This window comes from Camelus bactrianus, chromosome 21, assembly GCF_048773025.1.
Source record: "Camelus bactrianus isolate YW-2024 breed Bactrian camel chromosome 21, ASM4877302v1, whole genome shotgun sequence".
NCBI lineage: Eukaryota > Metazoa > Chordata > Mammalia > Artiodactyla > Camelidae > Camelus > Camelus bactrianus.
The window spans coordinates 16,718,754-16,730,817 of record NC_133559.1 but is presented as its reverse complement, the minus strand read 5'-3'; the positions used below and the strand labels follow the sequence as shown (position 1 = coordinate 16,730,817).

Sequence of the window (12,064 nt, the reverse complement as noted above, 5' to 3'; positions counted from 1 at the left end):
TTTTGCATCTGTTTCAAAAGTTCTGTAACAATATAATACTCCTTTTCAGGAATTACCCTTATCTTAATATCTGCCACAGAACTCCTCACCTCTTGTAATGGGGATCAGAGTCTTAAGGACCAAGATGGATACTCCTAACAGCCTGAGACCCGCTGAAATCATGACTTTCAGAATGATACAAGAAACCAACATATTCAGTGCCGTCCAAAAATACAATCAATCTGAATTGGTCACTTTATAAACAGGTAAGTACTTAAAAGTTTTTCAAATATTCTTCCATGTACCCCCTTATATGATTCTTTTAGTCTAATCTTATCATAACCAATAAAATGATTGCTTCTTTGATATCTAAGATCAGGTAACCATTTTTCCTGATTTAAAATAATAATTAAAAAAAACTCCAAAAACTACAATCTATAGAGCTATAAGGAGAAGCTCTGGATGGACTGAAGTAGGAGAGGGCCTCGTCTTAGCCTTGGCAGTAAGGAAGGCAGAGAGCTGCCGGGGTGGCCCCCGAGGAGAGCAAGGGAAGGGTGGGAGGCTGGGAGTTCAAACATCAGACAGGTGATTGCACTGCACAACCCTGAGAGGCCCTTCCAACCCAGAGATTCTAAACTTGTAAACAACAACCAAATAGTCCTGGTTTTAAAAGAGAAGGTTCAGAAAACCCAAAGTCAACTTTTCTTCCAAGCCGGGGATACTCTCCTTAAATTGTCGACTATTGTGTTTAAACTCTCAACTTTGAAATCATAAGCTCAGTAGCCAAAAGCATGTGGCTTAAGATAAACATCCTCACTCTGCCTAGGAGCCCCACCACCTGTATCCTCTAGTGTGTTACGCGGATCCTGTAGTTCAGGGCCCTTGACTTCTAGGAAGGGACAAATGCAGCTGAAAGGGTTACAGCCCTAAAAGCGGAGCTGTGACACCCAAGGGCTAGACCCAGCGGGACTCGGGCAGATCCGCAGCCTGAGTGGATGAGATATTCTTCCCGAGCATGGCAGGAGCACTGGTGAGCATGAGTTGTGTGCCCTGGGGCATGTTTTTAAACCCCCGAGCACTGGCTTCTTCATCTCTAAAATGGCACGAACAATAGTCTTCTACCTCTTAAGGCGGTTGTGAGAATTAAATGAGATGATATCTACCAATGAGCAGTGCCTGACAGACAGCACTCGATACACATTAGGCATTATTGTCATGAATGTCTTGTTATCGCGATACACTTGAAACTACACCGAGGCAACCAAGCAAGTAAATCAAGCAGTGGAAGTCAGTGTGTTTGTCTTTAGTCAGTGTGTGATACCCTCACACCTGTCATGGGTAACAGAATGGATCCCACTGTTAATGCTGAATCAGACTGAGGCCCTCTAAATCCAACTCAGAAAGCCGCAAGTTAAATGTAAATCTTGGGGAAAAAGAGGTTTTAAATGCCTTCTATTTTCTACTACTAGGAAAAGAACGAAAACAAAGTGTTTTCTAGCAAGTTAACCAATCCCTGGTAACAGTCATTTCCAATAGGACGGACCCTGGAATTAAATTACATAACTTCCCAGACAAGAAGACCTCATATCATTAGGCGTTCTGGGGGAAGGAGTTTATACCATGTGATGGATTGTACAAACGGATATAAACGCTTTTCCCTACACCCTTGCAACACAGTGCTACAGCTCCCCGCACCAGGAATAAGAACCTGTTTCTTGATCCCCTGAATCTGGGCTAGTCTTGTCACTTGCTGTAACCCACAGAACGTGGCAGAAGTAACATATGCAAGTTCCACCCCTAGATTTCCACAGGCCTTGCAGCTTCCACTCTCTCCTTGATCTTGAGACCCGTGCGGTCACCACCACATGTGAAGGAAGGTCACACCATGTGAAGGAAGCCCCAGCTACCTGATGGCTGATGGGAGACCCAGGGCCCAGTTGTCCTTTGTCTCTCTGGCCAACTGCCTGCCAGCTGTCAGCCTACGAGACTGTCCAGCCAACTGCAGATGCACAAGTGAGCCAGCAGAGGTCAGCTGAACTGCCCCAGACCAGAGGGTCTGCCCAACCAGCCCACAGGAGCTGGAGCCAGATAAATGGTGGCTGTTGTTAAGCCATTATCTTTTAAGGCGGTTTGTTACATAGCAATCGATAACCAAGACCCTGTGAGGGTGGAAAAGAAAGAGAACAGATGAAGTAGAGAAGAAAGTAACAGAATAACCTGAGACAGTCAGTCAACATTAAAACACCCGTAAGGTCATTCACGTCAGACAGTACTGTCTCTCATGGCAAGAGAACGCAACAATTTGTTGAAAATGACCGGGAAATCATTGAAGAACAAAAGGAACTCCCTCCTATGAATGAACTTGGTTTCTTCAAATTGCTTCCCACTCTGATGTCCTCACTCCCTTTGCTCCTTAGAATTTGATAAGGTCCTAAGGTCAGACTTTGTTAGTTAAGTGCCTAAAACAGACCATAGGTGGTGGGTGAAAGGACAGATGAAATAATGGATCTAGAGGAATTCTGGGGTGTGAGCTGAGGTCAGGAATCTCCTGATGGATCTAGCTCAATCTAGAATGGCTCCAGCTCGGTCTAGAGCAGTTCTCTGTAGCCTGGTTCCGAAGCAGATTTGGAAGCTGAAGGTACCCTGGTTCTCTGGGGAACCTGCCTCAGGACCCTAATACTCTGAGGGCAAAAAAAACCACTCAGGACTTCAGGAGGAGCCAGTGAACCCAGATCAATGGAAATGAACCTGCCATCACTAAGACCCTCACTTTTGTGTGTTCAAGAATTAACACCAACACCACCACCTACACTGACTTAGCTGTTTTTACCGTACATCTTCACATTCCTCCTCCTTTTTTTCTTTTTTGGCTTCGCCACAAAGAATTACAATAACCAAGTGAAAAACTGCTCTGTATATAATATTTCCCCAACTATTTACTACACAAATAATCTGAAAATGTTTCAAGAAACTTTATTGCTTGACCTAAGTCTATTCTTTTAGTTCCAGTTAGAGATAAAACTATCCCTGAACTCTACCTGCAAGAAACTTACTCCAACATAAAAACATACTGGTGAAGGTGTAGGGGGAGGGTTCTGGAGGAGCAGGGAGATCTACCTCTAAACATGTATTTATCACTCAGAAGCTATTATGTGATGTCCTGAAGTGCACTTTCCAGTCTCTGTAAGCCCTTTATAACCTGAATCTGGACCTTCAGGCATGAGCAGAAACACACCTGACACCCCAGCAGAGGTATCACTAAGCGAGAACACCTGCTCCTAATGTGCTCGCTGACTGTTCACAGAACACATTTTCAGTATTCATTTCACGTCACCAAAATAGATTTGAAACACAGCTGTGTACTGTGACGTTCTTTGAGATAAATGAAACTGATTATCAAAACGAAGCTGAAAAGAACTGGACAGGCAGGACGCAGTAAGTACATGCCTCAGAGCCACACAGATCTGGGTCTAACACTAGCTCTGCCACTAACTCCTGACCTTGAGCAAGTGACTCAACCTAACTAAGCCTTCTTGGGTAAAATAGAGGCAATAAAAGAACTTAGCTCACAGGGCTGTTATGAGGTCTAAATGAGAGAACACATATGCTGTATATGTTTGGGAAACACAACACATCTACATACCATAGCTGACACGTACGTAACTATTCCACACAATCACTGTCCTCCAAAAACATTTGCCTTTTGCACACAAAGCATTAACCATTTCCAGAAAAGGATCTAGAAAACCAACGGTTCATATACTATAACAATAATTATTTCAAACTAATGTCAGTCAAAACTAAGCTTTTCGCAAAGAGAGGGTTGTACTTATCTTTTCCCTAGAGCCAGAATTCTCCAAACCCTAGGTAGTGCTTACCTACCAGCTTCCCAACTCAGCTTCCCACTCTGCTCACTGGAAGAGCCCTCCTTTGGTTCCGGTGTTCACCCTCCCTTTGCTCAGGTAAATGGCCCCCCCTCCCCTGCCCCCAGGGGTGAAGCCAGCAGCAATTCCTGTCCCCCTGCAGATGACTGGAAAAGGCATTAGCATGTGAGCCACTCTGACCAAGGGGACTAGAAGTTTGCTGGGGAGGCGCTTCCGGTCAAGATCTTCCTCTGTAATAAAAGCTGCCTAGGGGTGGATTCAGCTCTTCCTGCAGGTGCCTTTTTTCATGAGCAGCCAGTTTGAGGCTGAGGGAAGGCACCTGAGAATAAAGACAATATGCAGAGGATGAGCGACTAAGATGGAAAGAACTTGAGTCTTAACAAACTAACAAATAAATAACTTACCTTAAAAGAAAAAGTATTTAATCTCATCAATTCCCTAATAAGATAAACCTATCAGGCCAAGTGAGTTTTCACTAAACCGCGAAAACCTTTCTGCCTCAGTCTGAACAAACTGAAGGTGGAGTGTACCAAAAGGATTCTGGTGAGAACAACTTTCACAAAGTCCTCCACTGCTCTGACAGAGAGGTGCTTCCGGGACCCGTACTGAAGGCGGCATGTGAGACAAGTAACCAACAAGTAACGGCACGCCCCAGGGTCACCTGACACCCTGCAGTGCTGAGGAGCTGTGTGGAGGATCTGCAGGAAGTGTTTTAACCCTAGGAGAGCAGCCCCTGTTACGAGCTGACCACTGAATGCAAATCTAAGTAAAATAAAAATTGGAAGATAAATCTGCAAGGAAGTCACACAGTCCTCTTCCAAGTCTTGTGTTAACTGGCAAAGGATTTTTAAGCTCCAGAAGCTGGTAAGGCAGAAAAGAGCTTTAACAACATGTGTAACTGTAAAATAAAAGAGGCATCGTGACTTGATGAAAAGTGACCGAGTGAGACGAAGATGCTCCAGGTACGTGTCACCGAACAGAAACCTTGATCTAAAAAAATTAATAAATAAGTAAAAGATTTATCTATGTAAAGAAACCCTGATCTGCAGCAGGTTGAAGAGAGAAGAGGCCTTCGGGGCCTGCACTGAGCGCAGTGGGGGGAACCTAGGAGCCAGCCCTGAGGAACACTAGAATTTTCCTCTCAACGCTGACCTGGTATCATTCTGCAAATGCCGAAAAAATGATAATGTAGATTGACACAGTGCTTGAGTTGCTTCTCACTAACCTCCAGAAAATGCCAGTCAGGCCTGGGCAGAACCCCGGGGGTTTACTCACAGGAGAGCTGAGCCAGTCTGACTCAGGGACAGCAGGCACAGGGTGGGGTGTTGGCACTGAGAAGAGGCGGGCAAGTCGGCTGACAGCAGTGAGCCCTGCTCTCTGCTCCCTCTGCTCCGTTCCCAAGCATGAAATCTGAGGATTTCCTTCTGGAGAAGTCGACTAACCCAAGAGAAAAGACTCTTAGCAATTAACATTTAGAGGCCCCCCGATGACAGCCAGCCAGCACTTTATACAAACAGGAAGCCCACGATCCAGTAAACTCTGTCTCTGCACAAAGAGCTTGGGATCAGATTTGAGTACCTTCAGTGTGAACAGATAACCAAGGACATTTGAGGAAAGCTTCTATCATGAAAGGCAAAAATTATCAAAGAAAAAGGGAGTTCAAAAGAAACAGCAAAATCCAGTAACAGAAGAAAATATATTTTTTTAACGCATATAAAACAGAAGAAAAAAATGATATACTCAGAGAGATAAGTCAACGCATCCAGGATATTAGAATCAGAGAATAACAATAGCTCTTGAAAATCAGGAAAAAAATGATAGCAGAAATTAAATATTCAATAAAAGCTGGAAGATGACGTTGCAGAAATGTACTAGATAGAAGAAAACTGTAAAACAGGAAAAATAAGAAAACTAAAGGATTGCTGTGGGAGATGATTCAATTTCTAACAGGAATTTCCAAAAGAGAGAACAGAGAACAGAAAGTGGAAGGAGGAAATTTTCCAAAGAATAATGGATGACGGTATCCTAAAACTGAAGGACACAGTTCTCAGACTGAAAGTGCCCACTGAGTAGCCAGCACAATGAATAAAAAAGGCCCACAATTTTATAAAATTTCAGAACACGAGGGGTAAAAAAGATTCTATGAGAAGGGGAATAAAGCTGGTCTCACACAAAGGAAGAAGAATCAGAACAGTGTCAACTTCTCAGCACTGGAAGCTAGAAAAAGCAGCAATGCCTCAAAATGCTGAAGGAAAAAGACTTCCATCCTGGAATCCTACCCAACCAGATTATCAACCAAGCTTAAGGGAGAAGAATAGTAACAATTTTAGGCCTGCTCAAAACCAATGTGTTATCTTACAGTTCTGGAGGTCAGAAGTCTGAAATGGGTTTCACGGGGTTAAATCAAGGTAGCAACAGGGCTGCATTCTTTCTGGGGGCTCTGGGAGAATGTGGTTCCTTGCCTTCTCCAGTTTATGGGAGCTGTTTGCATTTCTTGGCTTACGATCCCTTCCTTCATCTTCAAAGCCAGCAAAACAGCATCTCTAAACTCTTTCTGATTCTGATCCTCCTGTCTCCCTCTTTTAAGGACTCCTATGATTACACTGGGCTCACATGGCTGATCCAGGAAATCTCCCATCTCAAGACCCTTAATCATAGCTGTGAAGTCCTTTCGATAGGTAACGTAACATATCCCACGGGTTCCAGGGATTAGATGTGGGCATCTTTTGGAAGTCATCATTCTGCCTCTCATACAAAGCCTCAAAATTTGTATCTCCTGTGCATCCTTTCTCAAGAAGTTACAGAGGATATATTCCATCACAATAAGGTAATAAACTAAAAAGGTAAAGCTCTGAGGTCCAAAAGAAGAGAGAAAGAAAATTACTTGGGAGGGGAGGCCCCAGATGACTTCCACACAGCAGTCTAAAGCACAACAAAGCCAGAAGACTCTTAACAAGTATGTCTCCAAGAATAAAATGAAACCAACAGAATTTCTGATGTGTTTGAATGTGCTCAGAGGTTTTTAACTGGAGAGTTTTGAGAAGGAATATAAATACGCACTTAGAAAACTAAGCAAATAAACAACAAGGAAATATTAGCTCCATGACAAACAAAAATATTGTACAAGAAAACAAATGTATGTGGTACAACAGTGAAAAAGACAGGGACATGTAACACTGAAAAAAACTACCTAACTACAGTGAGACAATCATACTTAGATGAAGCATGTGGGTATATATGTGCACGTAAGTGTGTGTTGGGAAGAAGGGTTGGTGGGAGAGAGGCTAAATTCCCATAATATGGAGTCAATCAGACTAAAAAAAATCTAAAAATAGCAATAGTATAGTTATTTAGAAATATGAAAAAATGGCCAAAAGAAGGGAAAGTGTTTGGCTATTGTTTCTTTAAATTGTTTTTCACTCTTCTCTCTTCCCTTTCCATCTCAGACTCCATTCAAACTGCTTGATACTGTCCACTGGCCTACTGGTCTACTACTGCATTTCTGCTCATGTTCCCCAGCCTTTCTTTTATGCTTCATTTTGGACAGTTTCCATTGTTTCTTCTAGTTTACTGAACTTCTCTTCTACAGTGTCTAATCTGTTGTTTAAGCCACCCCAGGTTTTTTTCATTTCCAGAAGTTCCATTTTGATCCTTCTTCTAATTCTCTCCTCACTGTTTAGCTTGCCTTTACATCCTTAAGTTTACTTATAAGATTTATAATACTTGTTTTAAGGTCTTTGTGTATGAATTCCATTAGCGATGTCATTTCTGGGTTTGTTTCTATTGATTGATTTTTCTCTTGGTTAGGTATTTTTATTTTCCTCGTTTTTTCATGCTTGGTAATTTTTGACTGGTGCCTGACATTGTGAATTTTTCACTGGCAGATGTTGGACTTTACTGTATTCTTGTAAAGACTATCAGATTTTGTTCTGGTGTGCATGTAGATTACTCTTACATTAGTATGATTCTCTAAAGGCTTCCTTGTGGTGGGTCCACAGTATCCATCATCTGGTGCTGATTTAGCCCCACTTCTAAGACATGACCATTCTGAGGACTCCAACCAATACCCTGTATGTTATGAGTTCTCTCCTCTCTGGCTTTTAGGAACACAAATGATTCCCAGCCCTGTGTATGTTCCAGACATTGTATAACCTAGTGCTTTTCAGGCGGTTCTTTCTCTGGTCACGGGGAGTTTTTGCCCAAACATGCACAAGTCTGTACTCAGCAAAGGCTCAAAGGGACCGACTCCAGATCCTGAAGCTCTCTCTCTGCATGGTTTCTTCTTCTCTGGTACCCTGCCCCCTACATCCTAGCCACCTTGGCCTCCCCAAACTCTGCTCTCTGCCTCCTCCATTCAGTGAGAGACAGCCGAGCTCCGTTTCCAACTCCCCTCAGCTCCGCAGTCTGGAAACTGCCTGGAGGCACTAAGCTGGGACAAGCACAGGGCTCCTCTTGTTTATTTCCCTTCTCTCAGGGATTACGGTGCCGCACAACCTGCTTTCCAGTGTTTAAAAACCATCGCTTCTTTTATTCTTTTTCCCCTAGTTTGTTTTCAACAGGAGAACAACTCCCATGGCACTTCAAGGGCAGGAGGAAAGGTTTCCATGGCTTCTTTAGGCGTTACGCCTGTCTGCAAATCTAATGCCTTTATTCACAACCCTATTCCCAGTCACAAGACAAAATAAGCGAACCAAGGTATCTGAAGTACATGATCCGAGAGAGAGAGAGAAGGAAGAGATGATGAAAGACCTGGACAGACAGACTAGGAACAAGGAGCCTGATTTAACACCACGATGCCTCAGCTTTTTCAGCACATATGACAACTGTGGACTACCCATGTGGGGGACTTCGTCCACATAACACAGTTATTCCTTTCTTCACTTCCTCTTAAATCCATCCTCCCCACCACACCCCCAGCGCCTCCTCCTCAGGGCAAAGTTATAACTGGCCAAATTCCTTATCGTGCTTTCTGCCCTAGAAGAACAGAACCACTAAGCTACGGAGTTTCTGCTACGCCACAGTTACAGTTACACCGGCACAGCCAAAACACAGCAGTAACCACAGTGCTAGATTCTGTGCTAAGCTCCAAATAAAAGTTATTTCTTCCCTGTACTTTCTATAAGAAGTAGAAGCCAAAGTCTTTACTTGTTCATCAGGCCTACTAATTATTCAGTAAGTGTTTACTGTCAATTTCTTTGAAAGGATTCATACAAAATAGCTTTTCTGTTTTACTATCAATACCAATTACATCTTCCTGTAAATTCCATGGCTTATAGGGTACCTCAGAATAGTCTCTAGTTCACTTTATTTCCTTGAGCAATTAAGGAAGAATCATTTACATCTGACAAAGCCATTTCCTAATTTCTCTTGGGCCAGAAGAACTACATTTTTTGTGAACAATCTGTTGGTGGTTTGGTGGAAACCTTTACTCAAGTCAGATTCTTCTCTGCCTATTTTCTTATGGTCCTCCTAAACCAGCCCTTTAATCCCCCCTGCTTCTCTTGCTCTGTCTGTCTGTTACTGTCTCTCTGTCTGTCACTGTCTCTCTGTCTGTCTCTTACAGCTCAGTACTCCCTGCTGCACGGCGGAAAGTGGCAGAGCATCAAAGGGCAGAGCGGGGGACAGTGGGCAGAACTGCATTCAGCTGTTACCTGGTGAGATCCAGAAGGCAGGCTCTTTACCAGACCCTCTGTGTCGGAGGGGGACTTCCGTGGAGCCTGCTTAACCGGTGACACATTCTCTGATGTGTTGCAGCTGATGAGGTGGCAATTTGGAGAACAAATGTTAAAAAAAAAAAAAAAAAAAAAAAAAAAAAAATTAAAATAAACGGAAACAAAAAAAAAAATCACAGAAATGCAAGTGATGACAAGACAGGGTAGCAGATGTATAAAAACAAAATTCAGCGAAACAGTGGGTATCAAAACAATCACATATCTTGAAACTACTTTTTATCCCTGACCCTGATTCTTCCAAGTCAGTGAAGCTACTCTGGGGGAGGTACAGAAACCAGTGCTGTGTAACCTCTTTGCCCCAGTTTACAGTAAAGGTATCTGCTAAATGGGATTCTGGCTACAATGTACATTTTTCCTTTTGGGGCTTTGGCTTTTTCCTCCTGCTGTCAATCCTCCTTTGGGATCAAGGTTTAAAGGAGCAAGCTCTACCTTCTTAATAGCAGTTCACTTATGTGATCATCAAAGGCAAAAGCTCTTCTAAATGTGCTTCCAAAACCACAGCTACAGATCTAGGCTCGCAGTCTTGACCCGTCTCATCCTTCCATTCCCCAGCTCCCCACAGTTTCCTTCCCTACCAATTCTGCAACCAAACTAAAGAAAGTCCAGGAAGTCATGAATAGAAAAAAAAAAAAAAAACTTGTGGAATGCCACATCACACAGGCTGAACTTTTTCAGAGGCACAGAGGTCTTTAACAGCAAGCCCTATCTTATTAAAAAAAAATCAAGGAAAGTGAATGCCAGCAGGTAACTCACTAGGAATTCCCCAGTGGGCTAGGTCATCAGGAAAGCTTAAATCCTTTATGATGTACATTTGAAAAATCTTAGGAGTTTGTAGAGGATCACATTTAAAGTGTCGTTACTAAGACCAAAGCCTACAATGCATTCTGCAAACTGTGTCTTCTCTGAAATGGGAGGCTATCTGTATGCCCTAAACCAAAACGGTTTGAGTACTCTAACACAAAGAGGGTCTCATTCATTAGTAATACAATTCATGTTTAAAAAAAGAAAACTAACACACACACACACACACATACACACGGCACTTTACATGAAGAACATATATATTCAGATGACCAAAACACCTCTGTGTAACCTGACAACCCAGTTTCATTGGGATGGCACACTCAACATGTTTCCAACACAGACACGTGACGTATTTGTGGACAAACCATGATAGCTGTCGGGTTAGCTCAGAGCTAGCCGGCTAGTTGTCAACAAGAGAGATGGGCTGAATACATACACATGAATATTAACAGCAACGGCCAATGTGATTAGTTACCATGTGTCTAGTGGGAGTGGAAGAGGAGACCCTGTTACAGTCCCAATGTGTCGTCTATGTCAGCTTTTCTTAAGAAGTGGAAGATAAGCAGGATCTGATCCCGGCACACCAAGGTAGCACAGGTAGGGGAGGGGAGAAAAAACCAAAGTAAGAAGACGAGCAGCAGCATTCACGATGCCATGCAGGATTCAGGCACACATGTCCGCGCCTTTATTAACCCGAAAGCATGAACTACAGAGACTGGCATGTGTCACCGCCCTGGATTAGTCTCACGTTGAAAACCAACGCCCCAGTTGTATTTCACCATAAAGCACTCACCATGCAAGGGGGCAGGGACAGTCAGCAGAATAGAAACATTTCAAGCAAGTAGTGTCTGAAATTTGAACACTCAAACCCGTTAAAACACAGCACTCCTGAAAAGTAGAGCAGCAGAACCCCAAGAGAGGGGAGCCCGGGGCATGCAATCCTCTCAGGTCACAGGCCCTTCCGTGCACCTGGGACACAGCTCGTGCTGCATCAGTGTGAATCCAGCCTTCACACTGTCTTACCACGTGAGCTCTACATAGCGTCTATGGGCTGGCTTTCCAGCTGGAGTGATGAAAAGAGAAGGTCCTTGCATTAGACACACACCCTATGCTCAAATGTGTTCTCTTTGAGATGCCGTGAACAAAAAGAAAGTCTGCTTTTCTATATTGCTGGTGTACTCTGGTGTTCAACTCTTATTATCCCAGTTTGGATGAGTCTAGCCACGCATTTGAGAATGACCAAAGGAAGGAAACGGCTTGCAAAACCACAAACAGGAAAAGCCCTGCATCATCACATGTGGGGGTCATTTATCAGCACAACTCCTCTTACACATTATATTATAATTATATGTTATATTTACCTAACTGAAAAGATGAACCTTATGAGATTATTACCAAGAGATTCAAATTAAACTCATACTGGGTAAGTGATGTCTGTGGCTTAGTAACACTAGCTGCAGAGTGGACGTTACTGAAACACAGAGCACAGGCTGCTGAGCAGTTCATTTCAGCAGACCTAAGAAAGAAACTGGAATGGGGATTAGTGTCACAGCCCACGTAAAATAGCAGGCCACTAATTTCCGCTTGCCCACATCAGAACACCTTCTAAGGAGATGACGGCTCCATTCCGACGAGAAAGCAAACAGTAGCTAATTCTTCACAATT

At 43.2% G+C, this 12,064-nt stretch overlaps 1 protein-coding gene across 2 annotated transcripts in view; it reads right to left on the bottom strand.

Annotated features, from left to right (window-relative positions):
- MPZL1 (myelin protein zero like 1) overlaps positions 1 to 12,064 on the bottom strand; it is a 57,444-nt gene that overhangs the window by 3,163 nt on the left and 42,217 nt on the right. The window contains exon 5 of one of the 2 annotated variants that reach the window (XM_074349774.1): positions 9,515 to 9,617. The exons of the other annotated variant lie outside the window; for it this stretch is intronic. Coding sequence (XP_074205875.1) covers positions 9,515 to 9,617 — 103 coding nt within the window. The remainder of the gene's footprint in view (positions 1 to 9,514; positions 9,618 to 12,064) is intronic. 2 annotated transcript variants of the gene reach the window in all.